The 20423-nt window shown below is 41.9% G+C and overlaps 1 protein-coding gene and 2 pseudogenes across 1 annotated transcript in view; 2 read left to right on the top strand and 1 right to left on the bottom strand.

Annotated features, from left to right (window-relative positions):
- Positions 1-20423, top strand: part of Mphosph9 (M-phase phosphoprotein 9) — a 92197-nt gene that overhangs the window by 36538 nt on the left and 35236 nt on the right. Inside the window, exons 7-14 of the mRNA XM_045132487.1 lie at positions 632-735; positions 2703-2804; positions 2969-3429; positions 6460-6615; positions 12067-12154; positions 12830-13045; positions 16601-16648; positions 20036-20100. Of these exons, the coding sequence (XP_044988422.1) occupies positions 632-735; positions 2703-2804; positions 2969-3429; positions 6460-6615; positions 12067-12154; positions 12830-13045; positions 16601-16648; positions 20036-20100 (1240 nt within the window). The remainder of the gene's footprint in view (positions 1-631; positions 736-2702; positions 2805-2968; positions 3430-6459; positions 6616-12066; positions 12155-12829; positions 13046-16600; positions 16649-20035; positions 20101-20423) is intronic.
- LOC101605937 lies at positions 15397-15819 on the bottom strand (annotated as a pseudogene).
- On the top strand, positions 16659-18819 carry LOC105944775 (annotated as a pseudogene).

The raw sequence follows: 20423 nt of genomic DNA, 5'->3' as shown, positions 1-20423 counted from the left end.
CCCCCTTGTGCTCTGGCTTTTGTGGGTTCTGGAGAATTGAACCGGGATCCTTTTTGGCTTTGCAAGCAAACACCTTAAATGATAAGCCATCTCTCCAGACCCTCCTTATTTTATTTTTGAGACAGGGTTTCATATAGCCCAGGCTCACTATGTATTGAGGATGACCTTGAACTCCTGAACTTCTCTTCCCGCCTCTACTTTTAGAGTTCTGGGATTATAGGTGTACGCCACCACATCTAGTTTATGTGGTGCTAGTTATTGAACCCAGAGCATTACTCTTGCTAGACAATCATTCTTATGAACAGAGGCACATGCCTAGACATTCTCTATTCTAAAATACATCTTTAAAATTTGTTTATTTGGGCGTGGTGGCACATGCCTTTAATCCCAGCTCTCCAGACCCCCTAAAATGCATTTAAGCTGTGCTAATTTATCTTGGCTTTCACTATTTTAGTTTTAAATATTTGCACCATTAGATTAGAATTCTGACATGGTAAGGCCCTTAATCAACTTAACAACACCCAGATAGCCAAAAACTAGTTCCTTTTCATTTTGAATTTTCTGTTAGCTTAGAAAGTTCTTTTGTTCTTTTTACTCACTCTTTTCTATTCTACATGCCTGTGCACATTAGGATTGACTTACTGGAAACTGGAAGAGAAGGACATGTATCACTCTTTGCCTAAAACATTGGAGAAAGAATTTGCACCATCCTCCCCAGATAGGCCATCAAGCCAGGTAATTGCAGATAAGTTGTCTTTTGTAAGTCTTGTTTTTCAGCTTTAAAAAAGTTTTCTTTCTTTCTTTTCTTTTCTTTTTTTTACAACCAGAGAGAAAGAGAGAGAATGAGAATGGGCATGCCAGGGCTTCTTCCACTGCAAATGAACTTCAGATACATGTACCATATTGTGCATCTGGCTTTATATGGGTACTAGGGAATTGAACACTTTGCAAGCAAATGCCTTTAACCTCTGAGCCATCCCATTTTTCCATTTTTTTTGAGATAGGGCCTACTCTGGCTCAGGCTAAACTGGAATTTACTCTGCAGTTCCAGTCTGTTCTTGAACTGACAGTGATCCTCCTACCTCTTCCTCTCAAGTACTGGGATTAAAGATATGTGCCACAACACCCAGCCTACTTTTCAACTTTTTTTTATTTTTATTTTTATTTTTTTTATTTTTAAAAAATATTTTATTTATTTATTTGAGAGAGAGAAAGAGGGAGAGAGAATGAGTGGGTGCTCTAAGGCCTCCAGCCACTGCAAACAAACTCCAGAGGCATGTGCCCCCTTGGGCATCTGGCTTACGTGGGTCCTGGGGAATCGAACCAGGATCCTTCGGCACTGCAGGCAAACGCCTTAACTGCTAAGCCATCTCTCCAGCCCTACAGTGTTGATTTTTTTTTTTTTGTTTGTTTTTTTGTTTTTTGAGGTGGGGTTTTTCTGTAGTCCAGGCTTGCCTGGAATTCACTCTGAATTCTCAGGGTGGCCTCGAACTCACGGCGATCCTCCTACCTCTGCCTTCCGAGTGCTGGGATTAAAGTCATGTACCACCACGCCCAGAGTTGATTCTTGAAGCATTGTGCTATCTGGGGCACAGACTGCAGGACTGTGTCTCGTTACTGTGTCGCTGGAGGCTGGGCTGTGCAGTGAATGGTGCAGGTTTGTGAACTTGTCTCCCTGGGGTACGATCCAGTCACCAGTCATCTCCTTTAATGCTCTGGCTGCTTCCTCTGAAGTTCTAGAAGCGTGCCTTCTTCCGGCCTACATGAAGCCTTTCAGGCTTTTACTGTCCAGACCTTTCTGAGGGCTGAGTGATGCTTGAGTGACTGAGTCGGAGCTGAACAGAGCCGTGCTGGGCTTCCCCTCCTGTTGCTTATTGGCTGTGTGGTCACAGCAGTTGTACATTTTCCCCAGTGCACTCAACACCCTTTATGTACTACTTTTCAACTTTTGATATACAAGAAAGAGCATTAGAGTCACATATCACTTGCTTTCAAATTCTTCCTCACTGATTCCTGTACAGTCTTTTAAAAATATTTTATTTATTTATTTGAGAGAGAGGGAAAGAGAGGGGCAGATAGAATTTTTTTGTTTTTTTTGAGGTAGGGTCTTATTCTAGCTCAGGCTGACCTGTAATTCACTATGTAGACTCAGGGAAGCCTTTTACTCATGGTGATCCTCCTACTTTTGCCTCCTGAGTGCTGGGATTAAAGGTGTGTTTTACCACCACACCTGGCTTCTCCAGCCCTATTTTATATTTAAAAGATTTTTTTGGGCTGGAGAGACGGCTTAGCGGTTAAGCACTTGCCTATGAAGCCTCAGGACCCTGGTTCAAGGCTCGATTCCACAGGACCCACGTTAGCCAGATGCACAAGGGGGCACATGCGTCTGGAGTTCGTTTGCAGTGCCTGGAAGCCCTGGTGCGCCCATTCTCTCTCTCTTTTTTCCTCTTTCTGTCTCTCTCTGTCACTCTCAAATAAATAAATAAATAAAATGTAAAAGATGTTTTAGCTGGGCATGGTGGTGCACCTACTTTTAATCCCAGCACTCAGGCGGCAGAGGTAGGAGGATTGCTGTGAGTTTGAGGCCACCTTTATGGTGCTGATTTTGATCAGTCACTTTTTTCATTGTTGATAATTGAATATGATGTTGATAATTTTAAATGCTTTTGTTTCATATCTTTAATACATGTAATGTGATGAAGCTACCATCATTGAAAGATATTTATCATAAAAACCAAAGGGAAAACAAGCAGTTACCTGAGAGGAATCTCACTTCTGCTTCCAGCCCAAATCATCCACCAGAGGTAAAGTTGTCACATTCTGCTTAGAGAAAGTAAAATATGGCCACAACTCTAACTTTTCTCATAACTTTACATTCCCTAGGAGGGTGAACCCCAGTTACTTAATAACAAGCAAATCAACTTGGGTATGGAGGGGAAAACCTTACAGTTGTTCATCTTATTTCTAGGTACTGACTCTAGATCCAATGTTACATATGAAGCCAAACCAGCTGACTTCAGGGATTCAACCACATGGCTCGTTGAATGCTCTTGCTGACAGAATATCCTTTTCACCAGACTCTGTTCTAGAACCAAGTATGTCTGCTCACTCTGACATTGACTTATTTTCACAAGCAAGTAACAATGTGTCTCAGTTATATGGATTACCAAAATATTCTTCTAATATGAAAGCTTCACCGATGGACTCTTGGAAAAATCATACATTCCAAAGTGCAAGTAGGACAAGTTCCACATTTCCTTCAGTCTGTACTATTACAAGCAATGATATTTCAGTCAACACAGTAGATGAAGAAAACACTGTAATGGTAGCTGCAGCCTCGGTCAGTCAGTCTCAGCTTCCAGGTACAGCCAACAGTGTCCCAGAATGCATTTCATTGACTTCCCTGGAAGATCCTGTGATGTTGTCTAAGTATGTATTTCAGTGAGTGCTTTGTAATGTTAATGTTTTTTGTAATGTCTGATTGAATAATGAAAATGATGAAAATGAATTTTTTTGTTTTATACTTATTTGAGAGTGACACAGAGAGAAAGAAGCAGATAGTTAAAGATATTGACAAAAGCATCCAGCAAGTGGTAGCTAAATTGAATGTTTTTTTAAAAAACGTGTTTAATTTGTTTATTTGCCAGGGGAGAGATAGAAAGAGAGAGAAAGAGAGAATGAATGAATGAATGAATATGGGCCTGCCAAGGCCTCCAGCCACTGGAAATGAATTGCAGATGCATGCACCACTTTGTGCATCTGTCTTTATGTGGGTAATGAGGAATTGAACCTGCCTGCTTTGCAGGCAAGCACCTTAATTACTGAGCCATCTCTCCAGCCCTAGAGTGTCTTTGTGTCTAAAAATGCTGGAGTTCTTAGAACATCTGTTATGTTTTCCAGGAAATAGACTATACTCTGGTTGTAAAAATGATGGTGTGTAGTAGATGCATTTCTCATCTATGACAGAGTAACTGTTAAAAGCAACTTAAAGGGAGAGGAATGGAGAGATGTCTTAGTAAAGGTGCTTGCCTCCAAAGCCTAAGGACTCATGTTCAACTCTTCAGGTCCTACATAAGCCAAATGCACAAAGTAACGCAAGCACATAAGTTCGCACATGCACACTAGGTGGCACACATGTCTGGAGGCCCTGGTGCACAAGTTCTGTCATATGTGCGTGCATAAAAAGTAAAGGCCAGTTTGTTGGGCTTGCCTCAAAAAAGAAAGGGGTGAGAGAGGGCTGGAGAGATGGCCTAGCAGTTCAGGTACTTGCCTGTGAAGCCTAAGGATGTAGGTTCAATTCCCCAGTACCCACATAAACAGATGCACAAGGTGGCACCTGTATCTGGAATTTGTTTGCCGTGGCTGGAGGCCCTGGCATGCCCATTTTTTCTATCTGCCTCTTCCTTTCTCTCTCTTAAATAAATAAATAAAATACTGAAAAAAAGGGAGCGTTTAATTTGTCCCATGGCTTAAGAGGGGATATAGTCCAATATGATGAGAAGGAATGGAGGTGGGAGCATGAAGTAGTTTGTGAGTGACATCTGCAGTCAGGAACCAGAGAAAGATAAATGCTGGTGCTGACATCACTTTCTCCATTTTCCTTTTTATCTCATTTGGGATCTCAGCCCTTGGGGTGGTATCCCCTAAGGTCAGGGTGACTTTCACCTTGTCAGTTAAGCTTCTCTGGAAACACATACAAATAACAAATACACCCAGAGGGATATCTCCTAGGTAGTGCGAAGTTCTGTCTGGTTGACAATGAAGATGAACTATCACAAGTTCACCCCTTGTCAACACTCATACTTTAAATCTTTTTCTTTTTAATTTTAATTATTTGAGATAGGGCCTTGCTCTAGCCCAGGCTGACCAGGAATTCACTATGTAGTCTCAGGGTGGCCTCGAACTCATAACGATCCTCCTACCTCTGCCTCCTAAGTGCTGAGATTAAAGGCGTGCGCCACCACACCCAGCTTCACTTTAAATCTTTTTTTTTTTAATATATTTTATTTATTTATTTGTGAGACAGAAAGAGGGAGAGGGAGGGAAGGAGAGAAAGATAGAGAATGGACTTGTCAGGGCCTCCAGCCACTGCACATGAACTCCAAATGCATGTGTCCCCTTGTCCTCTGGCTTATGTGGTTTCTGGAGAATCGAACTTGGATCCTTTGGCTTGCAGGCAGATGCCTTAAACGTTAAGCCATCTCTCCAGTCCCCACTTTAAATATTAATACTGTGCTCTTGGGAACTGTTGCAGTCAGGTTCTCATTGCTAGCAGAAAACACCTGACCAAGAGCAGATTGTGGAAAAAAAGGATTTATTTTGGCTTATAGACTTGAGGGGAAGCTCCATGATGTCATGGGAAAATGATGGCATGGGCAGAGGGTGGACATCACCTCCTAGCCAACATCAGGTGGACAATAGCAACAGGAGAGTGTGCCAAACACTGGTAAGGGGACACTGGCTATAACACCCATAAGTCTGCCCCCAACAATACATTGCCCCAGGAGGCGTTAATTCTCAAATTGCCACCAGCTGAGGACTTAGCATTTAGAACACCTAAGTGTATGGGGGACATCTGAATCAAACCGCCACAAGAACTTTTTTGGTTATTATTATTTATTTTATTATTATTATTGAGAGAGAGAAAGAGAAGCAAAGAGAAGAGAATGGGTGTGCCAGGGTCTTCAGCCACTGCGAATGAGCTCTGGATGAATTCGTCCCCTTGTGTGTGTGACATTGCGCACTTGTGTCACTGTGCATCTGCCTTACGACGTGGGACCTGGAGATTCAAACATGAGTTCTTAGGCTTTGCAGGCAAGCACCTTAACTGCTAACCCATCTCTCCAGCCCAGTTGTGTTGTTTTTTAATACAAGGTCTCACTCTAGCCCAGACTGACCTGGAACTTATTATGTGGTTCAGGCTGACCTCGAGCTCATAGTGATTCTCTTACTTCAGCCTCCCAAGTGCTGGGACTGTAGACATGCGCCTCTGTGCCCTGTTTTATGCTCTTGGTTTCTCTTGTGGGATAGAGAGATCGTGCTATCCTGTTTTTGTTTGTTTTCTTTTGGTTTTTCTTTTTGGTTTTTTGAGGTAGGGTCTCACTCTGGTCCAGGCTGAACTGGAATTAACTCTGTAGTCTCAGGGTGGCCTCGAACTCATGGCGATCCTCCTACGCCTGCCTCCCAAGTGCTGTGATTAAAGGCATGTGCCACCATGTCCGGCTAATACTTTTTTTTTAAAGATAGAATTTCGTGTGCCTTGAACTCTATATATAGTCAGGGACAACCTTGACTTATCCTCTTGCCTCCACCTCTCAAGTGTTGGAATTACAGCTGTGTACTGCCATGCCCAGTCTTATGCAATACTGCAAATACTATCCAGGGCATCATGCATGCTAGGCATTCTACCAACTCAGTCATATCCTAGTCCTGTAACAATATTTTTATTGTTACCAACAGAGTCAGGCAGAACCTAAAGGAAAAACATGCTCGACACATAGCAGATCTTCGAGCTTATTATGAGTCAGAAATAAATAATTTGAAACAGAAGCTGGAGGCAAAAGAAATTTCTGCAGTTGAAGAGTGGAAGAAGGCCAATCACCTTCTTGTAGACAGGTAAGAGTTTACCATGAAGCTAGTGGTTCTCCACTTTGGATGTATTGCTTCCACAAAAGTATAATATGTTATGGTAATAAAATATTTGAAGCCAGGTCTAGAGGTGTACATTTAGTCCCAGCACTCAGGAACACTGAGTTTGAGGTCAACTTGGGACTACAGAGTGAGTTCCAGGTCAGGCTGGGCTAGAGCAAGACCCTACCTCAAAAAAACCATACCAAGCTGGGTGTGGTGGTGCACGCCTTTAATCCCAGCTCTCGGGAGGCAGAGGTAGGAGGATCGCCGTGAGATCGAGGCCACCGTGAGACTACATAGTGAATTCCAGGTCAGCCTGGGCTAGAGTGAGACCCTACCTCGAAAAAACCAAAAAAAAAAAAAAAAAAACCTATCAGGCTGGAGGGATGGCTTAGTGAGTAAGGCATTTTCCTGCAAAGCCAAAGGATCCAGGTTCGATTCCCCAGGACCCACATTAGCCAGATGCACAAGGGGCGCAAATGCCTGGAGTTTGTAGTGGCTGGAGGCTCTAGTGCACCCATTCTCTCTTTTTCTCCCTCTTTCTCTGTCAAAAAAAAACCCTCCCCCCAAAAGAGAGTAAAAGAGACACATAAAACAAATAATTTTTTTTCTTTTCAAATTTTTTATTAACAACTTCCATGATAAAAAAAAATATTCCATGATAATGCTCTCTCTCCCCCCACTTTCACCTTTGAAACTCCATTCTCCATCATATCCCTGTCCCCTCCCAATCAGTCTCTCTTTTATTTTGATGTCATGATCTTTTCCTCCTATTATGATGGTCTTATGTAGGTAGTCTCAGGTACTGTGAGGTCAAGGATATCCAGGCCATTTTGTGTCTGGAGGGAGCACACTTTAAGGAGTCCTACCTTTCCTTTTGCTTTTACATTCTTTCTGCCACCTCTTCTGCAATAGACCCTGAGCCTTAAAACAAGTAATTTTTTAATTATTTATTTATTTGATGGAGAATGGATGTGCTAGGGCCTCCAGCCACTGCAATGAACTCCAGATGCATGCACCACCTTGTGCGTCTGGCTTACCTGGGTCCTGGGGAGTCGAACCTGGGTCCTTTGGCTTTGCAGGCAAACACCTTAACAGCCAAGCCATCCCTCCAATCCCACAAGTAATTATTATTATAATTATTTGTTTTTTTGAGGTAGGGTCTCACTCAGTCCAGGCTGACCTGGAATTCACTATGTAGTCTTAGAGTGGCCTTGAACTCACAGTGATCCACCTATCTCTGCCTCCCAAGTGCTGGGATTAAAGGCGTGTGCCACCACTCCCAGCTACAAGTAATTTTTATTTTATTTTTTAATCTTATTTTATATTGTTTTTTTCTCAATTTTTAAAAACATTTTCCATGATTATAAAAAATATCCCATGATAATACCCCCTCCCCACACTTTCCCCTTTGAAATTCCATTCTCCATCATATCCCTGCCCCATCTCAATAAGTCTCTCTTTTATTTGGATGTCGTGATCTTTCCCTCCTCTTATGATGTCTTGTATAGGTAGTGTCAGGCAATATGAAGTCATGGATATTGAGGCCATTTTATGTCTGGAGGGAGCACGTTGTAAGGAGTCCAACCCTTCCTTTGGCTCTTACATTCTTTCCGCCACCTCTTCCACATCAGACCTTCAGCCCTGGAAGGTGTGATCGAGATGTTATTCGGTACTCTGACTAAAGTGACTACTTTAAAAAAAAAATTTTTTTTTGTTTATTTTTATTTATTTATTTGAGAGCAACAGACAGAGAGAGAGAGAGAGAGGGGAGAGTGGGCACGCCAGGGCTTCTAGCCATTGCATACAAACTCCAGATGTGTGCGCCCCCTTGTGCAGCTGGCTAACGTGGGTCCTGGGGAATTGAGCCTTGAACCGGGGTCCTTAGGCTTCACAGGCAAGTGCTTAACTGCTAAGCCATCTCTCCAGCCCTCTAGTCACTTTTTCCCAACACCATGATACCTTCTGAGTCGTCCCAAGATCACTGCCACCTGAAAAGAAAAGATTCTCTACCAAAAGTGAGAGTAGCATTAATATAAGGGTATGAACATTAAGAGAAGTGCTTACTGGACAGTTTGATAAGCATAGTATATACGTTTAGCCAGACAGCAGCAGACATTGCACCCCTAGGGCTCATGACTACCCCTGTTTTAAGTTTTCAGTATCAGGGGTATATTCTCTCCCATAGAGTGGGCCTCCAGTCAAATTAGAGGGCAATTGGTTTCCACCATGACAGATGTGCCACTATTGCACCCGTTGGCTCATTTGGCCTGGCTGGCCAAACATAAGGTTTGCAGTGTCCACTTTTGAGTATCTTCACTGGTGATTTCTCTTTCTCCCACTGAACTGCATGCAGAATGGCTTCTTCTAGTTTTCTGTCAGCTGGTCTGCATGGAGGAGGTTATCAGCTTAGTTTCAGCAGGATTTCTCAGTGGCCTTGCTGTCCAAGTATGTGGAGTCTTCAGCAATAGGGTCTTACCATCTATTCCTGGTGGTAAACCAAGGGCCTTGGCAATGGCCTATAATGTTTTGGGGGCATCAGGGACCTCCCTGGCCAACAGCTCACTGGAAGGTATCCCATCTGTGGCACTGAAAATTTTCTAGCAACAATCTACGGGTCCTGAGTGTTCCATTGTCCAAAAAGTAGGACTCTATATGATTTATTTATATATCCCCTTAGGTTTTCATTAGCAATCCCTCTACCACCTTTCCTTTACTCAGTCTCTTCCTCTGACCTCATTTTGGGCCTTTTCACCCCCCCCCCCCGTTAATCTATTCTTCTACTTACATATATACAATACCATCCTATTAAGTATCCCCCTCCCTTCTTTTCTCTTCCCTTTATATCTCTTTTCTAGCTTACTGGCCTCTGCTACTGAGTTTTTTCCTTCTCACACAGAAGCCCAGTCATCTGTAGCTAGGATCCACATATGAGAGAGAACATGCGATGCTTGGCTCTCTGGGCCTGGGTTACCTCACTTAGTATAATCCTTTCCAGATCCAGCCATTTTCCTGCAAATTTCATAACTTCATTTTTCTTTACCACTGAGCAGAACTCCATTGTATAAATGTGCCATATCTTTGTTATCCACTCATCAGTTGAGGGACATCTAGACTGGTTCCATTTCCCAGCTATTGGGAATTGAATAGCAATAAACATGGCTGAGCACGTACTTCTAAGGAAATGAGATGAGTCCTTAGGATATATGCCTAAGAGTGCTATAGCTGGGTCATATGGTAGATCAATTTTTAGTTGTCTTAGGAACCTCCACACTAATTTCCACAATGGCTGGACCAGGTTGCATTTCTACCAACAGTACAGAAGGGTTCCTCTTTTTCCACATCCTCATCAGCATTTATGGTCTTTTTTTTTCATGATGGTAGCCAATCTGATAGGAGTGAGATGGAATCTCAACGTAGTTTTAATCTGCATTTCCCTGATGACTAGGGATGTAGAACATGGTTTTTTTTTGTTTGTTCATTTTTAATTTATTTATTTGAGAGCGACAGACACAGACAGAAAGACAGATAGAGGGAGAGAGAGAGAATGGGCGTGCCAGGGCTTCCAGCCACTGCAAACGAACTCCAGACGCGTGCGCCCCCTTGTGCATCTGGCTAACGTGGGACCTGGGGAATTCAGCCTCGAACCGGGATCCTTAGGCTTCACAGGCAAGCACTTAACCGCTAAGCCATCTCTCCAGCCCAGAACATGTTTTTTTAGATGTTTAGACGCTTGGCTTTCTGGGCTTGGGTTACCTCACTTAGTATAATCCTTTCCAGATCCATCCATTTTCCTACAAATTGCTTGTGTTCTCTGGGGATTCCTTCAGGAGTTTGTTTGCTTGTTTGATTTCTTTGAACATAGATATAATCATTCTTTTGAATTCTTTGTTAGGGATTTCATCTAAATCAGTCTCATTGGAGATGGATTCTGATGGATTTGTAATTTTTGGTGGAATTATATTGTCTTGATTTTTTTGTGTTTCATGTATTACAATGTAGAGGTTTTTGCATTTTGAGTTAATTTGATACTTGGGTTTTCCAATTATTTGCAGTGTTCTTAGATGTTATGTATCTTCAGGGTAGGAGCTTAAGGTGTGAAGTGTGACTCTTATATTGTTCCTAGAGTAACAGCAGAAGTGACCCTAGGTGTTTAGTTTGCCTGTTGTGCAAGTATTATAGTAGGTTGGGTGGAGCCAAATATAGGCTGATTGTAAAATTCAACTGAGTAATATACACACTGAATCAAAACCAGCACGGAGTATTTATGCAAGAGTTGGGATTAAACAAGCAAATAATCTAATAAAGTCAAAGTCCCTAAGGGTGTGTGTTGCCCTACATACTTAATCCTGTCAACTGGGAGGCTGAGATTTTTGGTTTGTAATAGGTTCCTGGTCAGCTTAGGGCTAAGTGATACTCTGCCCCCAAGAATGCCAGAAGAGAAAAAGACAGAGATATTATAAAACAGGAATCATCAAAAGCAACAAAACTCAAGGCTGGAAAGATGGCTTAGTGGTTAAGTGCTTGCCTGTGAAGCCTAAAGACCCCAGTTCGAGGCTTGATTCCCCAGGACCCACGTTAGCAAGATGCACAAGGGGGCACAAGCATCAGGAGTTCGTTGGCAGTGGCTGGAGGCCCTGGCACACCCATTCTCTCTCTCTCTCTCCCTCTCTCTCTCTCTCTCTCTCTCTCTCTCTCTCTCTCTCTGTCTGTTACTCTCAAATAAATTTAAAAAAAAAAAGCAACAAAAGTCAACCTCAGGGCTGTAGAAATGGCTTAGCAGTTAACACATTTGCCTGTAAAGCCAAAGGACCCAGGTTCGATTCCCCAGGACCCACATAAGCCAGATGCACAAGGTGGCACATGTGTTTGGAGTCCATTTGCGGTGGCTGGAGGCCCTGGCATGCCTATTCTCTTTGTATATATGCCTCTCTCTCTCTCTCTTAAATAAGTAAAATAAGATATTAAAAAAATGAACCCTAAAATACAGCTTATTTAAGAATGGTAAGGCTGGGCTTGAGAGAGATGGCTTAGTGGTTAAGGTGCTTGCCTGCAAAAGCAAAGGACCTCTGTTCGATTCCCCAGGAACTATGTAAGCCTGATGCACAAGGGGGCGCACATGTCTGGAGTTCATTTACAGTGGCTGGAGACGATGGTGCCCCTATTCCTTTTCTCCATCTCTCTCTGAAATAAATAAATAAATATTAAAAATTTAAAAAGAATGGTAAGGCAGACTAAGAGTAGATCAATTTGTATAACACATAACCTGCTCTGACATGGAAGGTGCCTGGCTTTGGGGAAGGTATTAACCTATAGTGTAAATTTTATATTACATGTTGGCAAATCATTAGAATTATTAATATATATGTATTTAGAATTGTTAATATTTTTAAGATAATTTTATCTTCAAATTGATTTTGAATTTATGATTCTTAGATGTAGCCAACTAGAAAGTGCCTTGAATGAAGCTACTAGTCGTGTGAGAGCACTTGAAAATAAGAATAACTTACTGGAAATAGAAGTGGTAAGTACTTTCTCCTGGTGGTGGTTTAATGTTTAAAACCCTTTTTGCTAACTGAACTTGAGAGACTAGTGAATAGTTTTATAAGTCTGGCTACATAGTTTTTGTCTTTTCCTTAAGGATGTCTAAGTTTGTATTTTTAATGCTGCTGGCTTCATATACTACAGTCTGTCATTTTAATTTTTTTTCAAGGTAGGTTCTCCCTCTACCCTAGGCTAAACTGGAACACATTCTGTAGTCCCAGGCTGGCCTTGAACTTGCAGCAATCCTGTAAGCAAGCCATTAAGCCTGGCTGTCATTTAAATTTTTTTGTTTGTTATTTTGAGGTAGGGTCTCCCTCTATCCCAGGCTGACCTGAAATTCACTATGTATTCTCATTGTGGCCTCAAACTCGTGGTGATCCTACTACCTCTGCCTCTTGAGTGCTGGGATTAAAGGCATGTGCCACCATGCCCTTTTCTTTTTTCTTTTTTTTTTTTTTTTTTTTGAGGTAAGGTCTCTTTAGTCCAGGCTGACCTGGAATTCACTATGTAGTCTCAAGGTCATATCAAACTCATGGCCATCCTCCTACATCTGCCTTCCAAGTGTACTATTTTATATTTTAATGATCATAATTTATTAGCTAATATTGAGGCATCTATCTCACTTACTGTAATTGCCTTTGTCTTTCCTTTGTAGAACGATTTGAGAGAACGCTTCAGTGCAGCTAACAGTGCCTCCAAAATTTTGCAGGAACGAATTGAGGAAATGAGAACAAGTAATAAAGAAAAAGATAATAGCATCATCCGACTGAAATCTCGACTGCAGGATTTGGAGGAGGCATTTGAGAGTGCATACAAACTCTCAGATGATAAAGAAGCTAGGCTAAAACAAGAAAACAAAATGTTTCAAGATGTGAGTAGCAGAACAAGGACTCATGACATGCTAGCCTCAAATTATTTATTTGGCTACTGTATTATTTCTAGCTGTAAAGGTTTTTCCAGATATATTCCAATCTGAAGTTACTGTTTAGCTCTAGATACACTTTTTTTTTTTAAAGGTAGAATTCTCTCTGTAGTTTTAGGGTGGCCTTGAACTCATGGTGATCCTACTACCTCCCAAGTGCTTGGTATTAAAGGCGTGTGCCCAGCTGAGAAGGGTGTTTTTGAGACAGGAACTTGCTGTACTGCCAAAGCTGTTTTTGAACTCATGATCCTCATGCCTGCGCTCCAAGTGCTGGGATTATAGGTGTCCTCCACCATGCCTGTCTATATTTTGTTGTTGTTTTCAAGTATTTATTTACTTAGAGAGAGTGCAAGCATGCCAGGACCTCCAGCTACTTCAAATGAACTCCAGATGCATGTGCCACCATGTACGTATGTCTTACGTGGGAATCTGGGAATCAAACCTGGATCCTTAGGCTTTGCAGACAAATGCCTTACTCGCCAAGTCATCTCTCCAGCCTGTTGTTTTGTTTCCTTCCTAGTGTTGGAAATGGAGCCCAAGACCCTGTGCATGCTAGGCAATTGCTCTTACCTCTGAACTATCTCCCTAGCCTTTTAGAACAGGTTGTGGTAATCCCAGAACTCTGGGAGTCTAAGGTAGGAGGATTTCCATGAGTTCAAGGCCAGTCTAGGTTACAGAATGAGTTCTAGGTCAAGCTAGGCTAGTGTGAGACTCTGCTAAAAAAAAAAAAAAAAAAAGGAGAGCTGGGCATGGGGGTGCACGCCTTTAATCCCAGCACTCTGGAGGCAGAGGTAGGAGGATCGCTGTGAGTTTGAGGCCACCCTGAGACTGCATAGTGAGTTCCAGGTCAGCCTGGGCTAGAGCGAGACCCTAGCTCAGAAAAAGAAATGTATTTATTTGTGTACATGCATGTGCATATGTGTGCACCTGCATTCTCACATTTATGTGCGTCTGTGGGTGCGGCTTATGTTGTGTGTATGGAAGTCAGAGGCAACTTTTGGGTTGGACCTGTCCACTTTATTTGAGGAAGGTTTCTCACTCCAGATTCTCACTGTGCTATTCTTTGCTGTACCTGCTTCCAGCTTTTTGTGAGGTCTGGGGATCGAACTCCTGATGGCACTCCAGCTTGATTGGCAAGGGATTTATCCACTGATCCAACTCCTCAGTCCCTTTATCTCTTTTGCATTTTTGTCCTTTAAAAATTATTTATTTATGTACTTACTTACTTACAAAAAAGAGTGTGTGTACATTAGCACACTGGGTCTCTTGCCACTGTAAACAAATGTCTGTCTGGCTTTAAATGGGTGCTGGGAAATTGGCTGGCAGGCTTTACAGTCAAGCACCTTTAAACTACTGAGCCATCTTCCCAGCCCCCTTTTCTGCTTTATTTATTTATTTATTTTTAAAAGAGATGTGTTCTTTTTAAAAAAGATTTATTTTTATTTATTAGAGACATGGGCGGGGGGGGGGGTGCAGAGAGAGAGAGAGAGCGCGCACTCGTGTGCGCACACCAGGGCGGGCCTCTAGCCACTGTAAACGAACTGCAGATGCATGTGCCACCTGTGCATCTGGCTTATGTGGGAACTGGAGAATTAAACCTGGGTCCTTAGACTTAGCAGACATGTGCCTTAGCCACTAAGCCATCTCCCCAGCCACTATTTATTTATTTTTTTAATATTTATTTTTATTTACTTATTTGACAGAAAAGGGTGGGTGGGGGGGAGAGAGAGAATGGGTGTGTGCCAGGACTTCCAGCCATTGCAAACAAACTCCAGACACATGTGCTCCCTTGTGCATCTAGCTAACATGGGTCCTGGGGAGTTAAACCTGGGTCCTTTGGCTTTGGAGGCAAATGCCTTAACTGCTAAGCCATCCCTCCAGCCCTTGTTTTTTTTTTTTACTCTATTTTTAAAAAAATAATTTAATTAATTTATTTATTTGAGAGCAACAGAGAAAGAGACAGAGAAAGAGAGAAACGGCATGCCAGGGCTTCTAGCCACTTCAAACAAACTCCAGACATGTGCGCCCCTTTGTGCATCTGGCTAATGTGGGTCCTGGGGAATCGAGCCTCCAACCCAGGGTCCTTAGGCTTCACAGCAAGCGCTTAATGGCTAAACCATCTTGCCAGCCTCCTTGTTTTGTTTTTTTTTGAGGTAGAATCTTGCACTATCCCAGGCTGACCTGGAATTGCCTATGTAGTCTCGGTGGTCTTGAACTCATGGCAATCCTCCTACCTCTGCCTCACAAGTACTAGAATTAAAGGCATGTGCCACCCATGTAATGAACTTCCTTGTGTGGCTTCAAGACACTAGGTAACATGCACCCCCAGCACCCTTTCATCTTCTCAGCTCTTCTGCTGAAAAATTTGGCAGGTTGCTTAGGGAGCTTTCCTTTTCCCAGAACTTTGTAGTCACCCAAAATCAATGACAGGGCGACTCTGGGCTTCTTTTTGATAGCATTGGCTTTTGTTTGTTCACTGACTTTGTACATAATTTGTCAAGGTTGACAGTGGGGCAGAAGCTCTGGTTCCACTTTGAGTGGTAATACCTCACACAAACTTTACCAGAGTAACCTGGATAATAGTTGTTGAGGTTGATTCTGTGGCAAAGCATGCCACCAGCATTACCTCATCCTCATGGGTGCTTCCAGTGCTTGCCAGTAAGGCTGTAGCCATGGCTCATGTGACCCTGAAGCTTCTGGGTCAACCTCAGTCTGGATGGCATGGCTGTGAAAGGCAAAAGCAATTTCTTTTCTTTTTAGCCCATGCTGACCTGGAATTCACTGTGTAGTCTCAGGCTGGCCTTGAACTCACAGCAGTCCTCCAACCTCTGCCTCCCAGGTACTTTATTTATTTATTTGTTTATTTACTTATTGGGAGAGAGAAAATGAGAATGGGTACACCAGAACCTTGTATCACAGCAAACAAACTCCAGATGCATGTGCCACTTTGTGCATCTTGTTTTACAAGGGTACTGGGGATTCAAATGCAGGCCATCAGGTTTTCCAAGCAAACCCCTTTAACTGCTGAACCATCTCTCCAACCCCTTAGTCTAGTTTTTATTTTTTATTTTTATGTTTTACTTTTTCAACTTAGTTTAGTTTTTGAAGCAGAGTTTCTCTCACTCTAGATCATACTGACTTGAAACTCACACTGCTGGCTTGAATTTACTACAGTCCTCCTATAAGCCTTCATGTGTTTGAATTAAACACATGCACCACCGTGCCTAGCATTTTCTTTTCTTTCTTTTTTTTTTTTAAGAGATAAGAGAAATAGAATGGGTGCACCATGGCCTCGCTGCTGCAAACCTCCAGAGGCATGTGCTACTTTGTGTGTCTGGCTTTATAGAGATACTAAGGAATTGAACCCAGGCCTGCAGGCTTTGCAAGCAGATGTATTTAACCACTGAGCACTTGTTGATATTTTTGAAAGATACTGTTAGACTATCCCTCAGTTCATGTTATGCAGTTTAGTTTTGTGGTGTAATTCTTTGTTTTTCTTTATAGCTCTTAGGGGAGTATGAGTCCCTTGGAAAAGAACATGGACGAGTAAAGGTAATGAGTGATGATTTCATTTTGGATTTCATGTAGGAATAATAGTACTAGCCTGAGAATTCAGAGGTCTGGTCCTTCCTCTTCTTTGTTTACCTTTCTCCATCCTGTAGCTGTTTGAGCCATATGATTTTGCTAATCCTTTCTGGGTTTATATCTTTATTTTCAAATATATTCTATTGAACTCACAAGTTAGATTCATTAATTAAAAAAAACTTTATTGAATAGCTATTGCATTTGGTAAGAGTTGAAATAAACTTACAGAGAAGAGTATAAGGTACCATACAGATTCAAAGATTTTTTTTTTTTTTTTTTTTTTTTTTTTGCCTTTTCTAGGTAGGGTCTCATTCTAGCCCAGGCTGACCTGGAATTCACTCCGTAGTCTCAGGGTAGTCTTGAACTTATGGTGATCTTCTTACCTCTGCCTCCTGAGTGCTGGGATTAAAGGTGTGTGCCATCACACCAGCTCTTGTTTTTGTTTTTTGAGGTAGGATCTTACTCTAGCCCAGGCTGACTTGGAATTCACTATGTATTCTCAGGGTGGCCTTGAACTCAAGGAAATCCTCCTACTTGTACCTCCTGACTGTTGGGACTAAAGGCGTAAGCCACCACATCTGGCTTTTATTTATTTATTTATTAGAGAGAGAGAGATTGAGAATGGGTACGCCAGGGCCTTCAGCCACTGCAGATGAATTCCAGATGCGGGTGCCACCTTGTGCTTCTGGCTTACATGGGACCTGGGGAATCAAACCTGGATCCTTTGGCTTTCTAGACAAGTGCCTTAACCAATAAGCCATTTTTTTATCCCTCAAACAAATATTTTATCCTACTTAAATATAAAAATTTGGGCTAGAAGCTAAGTATGGTGGTGCATGCCTTTAATCCCATAACACTTGGGAGGCAGGGGTAGAAGGATCACTGTGAGTTGGGGGCCAGCTTATGACTACATAGTGAATTCCAGGTCAGCCTGAGCTAGGTAAGACCCTACCTCGAAAAGGCAAAAAATATTTTTTTTTCAAGGCCTCAAGTGATGGCTCCGAATTTAAGGATGTTTGCTTGCAAAGCCTGCCTGCCCAGGTTAATTTCTCCAATGTCCATGGAAAACCAGATGTACAAACTGCTATATATGTCTGGAATTCGTTTATAGGCACAAGAAGCCCTGGTGTACCCATACTCTCTTTTGAAAATAAATTTTTTTTTTTTTTTTTTGGTTTTTCAAGGCAAGGTCTCACTCCAGTCCAGGCTGATATGGAATTAACTATGTAATCTCAGGGTGGCCTTGAACTCATGGTGATCCTCCTACCTCTGCCTCCCGAGTGCTGGGATTCAAGGCATGCACCACCATGACCAACTAAATTTAGTATTTTTTAAAATATTTTTTAAAAGAAGAGAGAGAAAAGCCAGGCGTGGTGGTGCCGTGAGTTCAAGGCCACCCTCAGACTACATAGTGAATTCGAGGTCAGTGTGGGCTAGCGTTATAACCTAACTCAAAAAACCAAAATAAATAAATAAAAATAAAAATAAAATTTTGCTGGGCATGATGGTGCACATCTTTACTCCTAGCACTCAGGAGGCAGAGATAGGAAGATCACTGTGAGTTCAAGGCCAGCCTGAGACTATAGAGTGAATTCCAGGTCAGCCTGGGCTAGAGCGAGATCCTATCTCAAACCACCACCCCCAAATAATTTAACCCTTTAGCAGCCATCGCCAAAGTGGTAGCCACCAAAACAAAGTTCAATCCCTTTGTAACTTCTGATCAAAGCAAGAACCATACAAGACATTTCAATGCACATTCCCACCTTCGGGGGAACAGTATGTCTTCCCCTCTTTCCAAAGAGCTGAGACAGAAGTACAGTGTTCATTCTGTGCTCATCCAGAAGGATGATGAAGTTCAGGTTGTGTGAGGACACTGTAAAGGTCAGCAGATTGGCAAAGTAGTCCAAGTTTACAGAAAGAAATATGTCATCTACATTGAATGGGCACAGAGGGAAAAGGCTAGTGGCACAACTGCCCATGTGGGCATTCACCCCAGCAAGGTGGTTACCACCAGGCTAAAATTGGATAAGGATGACAAGAAGATCCTAGAACAGAAAGCCAAATCTCACCAAGTATATACATATTTAAAAAAAAAGGGCAAATACAAGAAAGAAACTCCTGAGAAGATGCAGGAGTAGAGTTGTCTTGTGAACAGTGTTCACTGAACACTTTGATTAAAAATCCTGGTCATCTGTTGTGTTTGGAGCACAAAAAAATAGAAAGAAAATTAAGATCTGAGGAAGTAGCTAAATGGTAGACTGCTTGCCTAGCGTGAAAGAGGCTCTAAATTTAATCCCTAATATGGCAGAAACATAAAAACCAAAAAAAAAGCATTAGTTTTCTTTAAATGTGGGATTGTGTCTGTATTCTTTTGAATTTTTTTTTTTTTTTTTTTTTTTTTTGGTTTTTCGAGGTAGGGTCTCACTCTGGCTCAGGCTGACCTGGAATTCACTATGTAGTCTCAGGGTGGCCTCGAACTCTCGGAGATCCTCCTACCTCTGCCTCCTGAGTGCTGGGATTAAAGGCGTGTGCCACCACACCTGGCTCTTTTGATTTTTTTGAGGTAGGGTCTCACTCTAGCCCAGGCTGAACTGGAATTCACTAGGTAGTCTCAGGGTGGCCTTGAACTCCTGGCAATCCTCCTACCTCAGCTTCAAACTCATGGTAATCCTCCTACCTCTGCCTCCTGAGTGCTGGGATTAAAGATTTGTACCACCTCGCCCAGCTGTGAACTCTTAACTCTGTTTGGAGCTTACATATTTGAATTTAGGAAAATCCACAATAATTTTATGTGGGAGCTAAGAATTCTACTGCTTGCAGTGTAGGATTATAGATTTTTATGATCTGAATAGCTAGATAGCCAAGACTCTGTAGGTTGAGGAATAACACATGGTTTCTGAGTCATTGACAGCATTTGTTGTACCATTCTACTAAGCTTTTTTATTGAGTTTGTAGTTAAAATATATCTTTTTTTTTTTAACATAGGAATGCCTTTACTGATGCAGCCAATGTTTTATGTTTTTAGTTTTTTTTTTTCTCCCTTGAACTATCTGGTTGGTTCGGGAGTTACCAGTCTTCTGGACTATGGATATAATTTGTAGCTGGCTTTAATTAGCCTTACATCACTTTTGTATTGTACATTTTATTTTTCTGAGGTAGGGTCTCATTCTAGCACTGGCTGACTTGGCATTCTCTCAATAGTCCCAGGCTGGCCCTAACTTCAATTGATCCTCCTACCTCTGCCTCCCCAGTGCTGGTATTAAAGGCCTGGCTGTATTATGCATTGTAAAATAAAATGAAACATCTGAATGCTTTCCTGGAAATGCATAATTTTTTTCCTTTTTTCCTCCATAGGATACATTAAATACAACTGAGAACAAATTGCTTGATGCACACACTCAGATTTCTGATTTGAAAAGGTAAAATATCTTTGTTTTACTAATAAGACATGTCTTTTGTTCTTTTGTGTTTGTATTGAGAGGGCTGAAAAGGAATCCTTTCTTGCATACTTTTTTTTTTCTTTTCCCATTTCATAGGAGATTTCTATTTTCCTTTTTACCATTTTAAAAAGTGTAATTTATTTCCTTATTTTCAAGTAGAGAGAGACAGACTCAAGGGGTGAGGGGCTGGAGAGACAGCTTAGCAGTGAAAGTGCTTGTCTGCAAAGCCTGAGAACCCATGTTCAACTCTCCAGATCCCACATAAGCCAGACACACAAAGTGACAGAAATACGTAAGGTCGC

This window comes from Jaculus jaculus, chromosome 13 (assembly GCF_020740685.1).
Source record: "Jaculus jaculus isolate mJacJac1 chromosome 13, mJacJac1.mat.Y.cur, whole genome shotgun sequence".
NCBI lineage: Eukaryota > Metazoa > Chordata > Mammalia > Rodentia > Dipodidae > Jaculus > Jaculus jaculus.
Note: the sequence above shows the minus strand (reverse complement) of the source record. Positions and strands in the feature narration are given on the sequence as shown.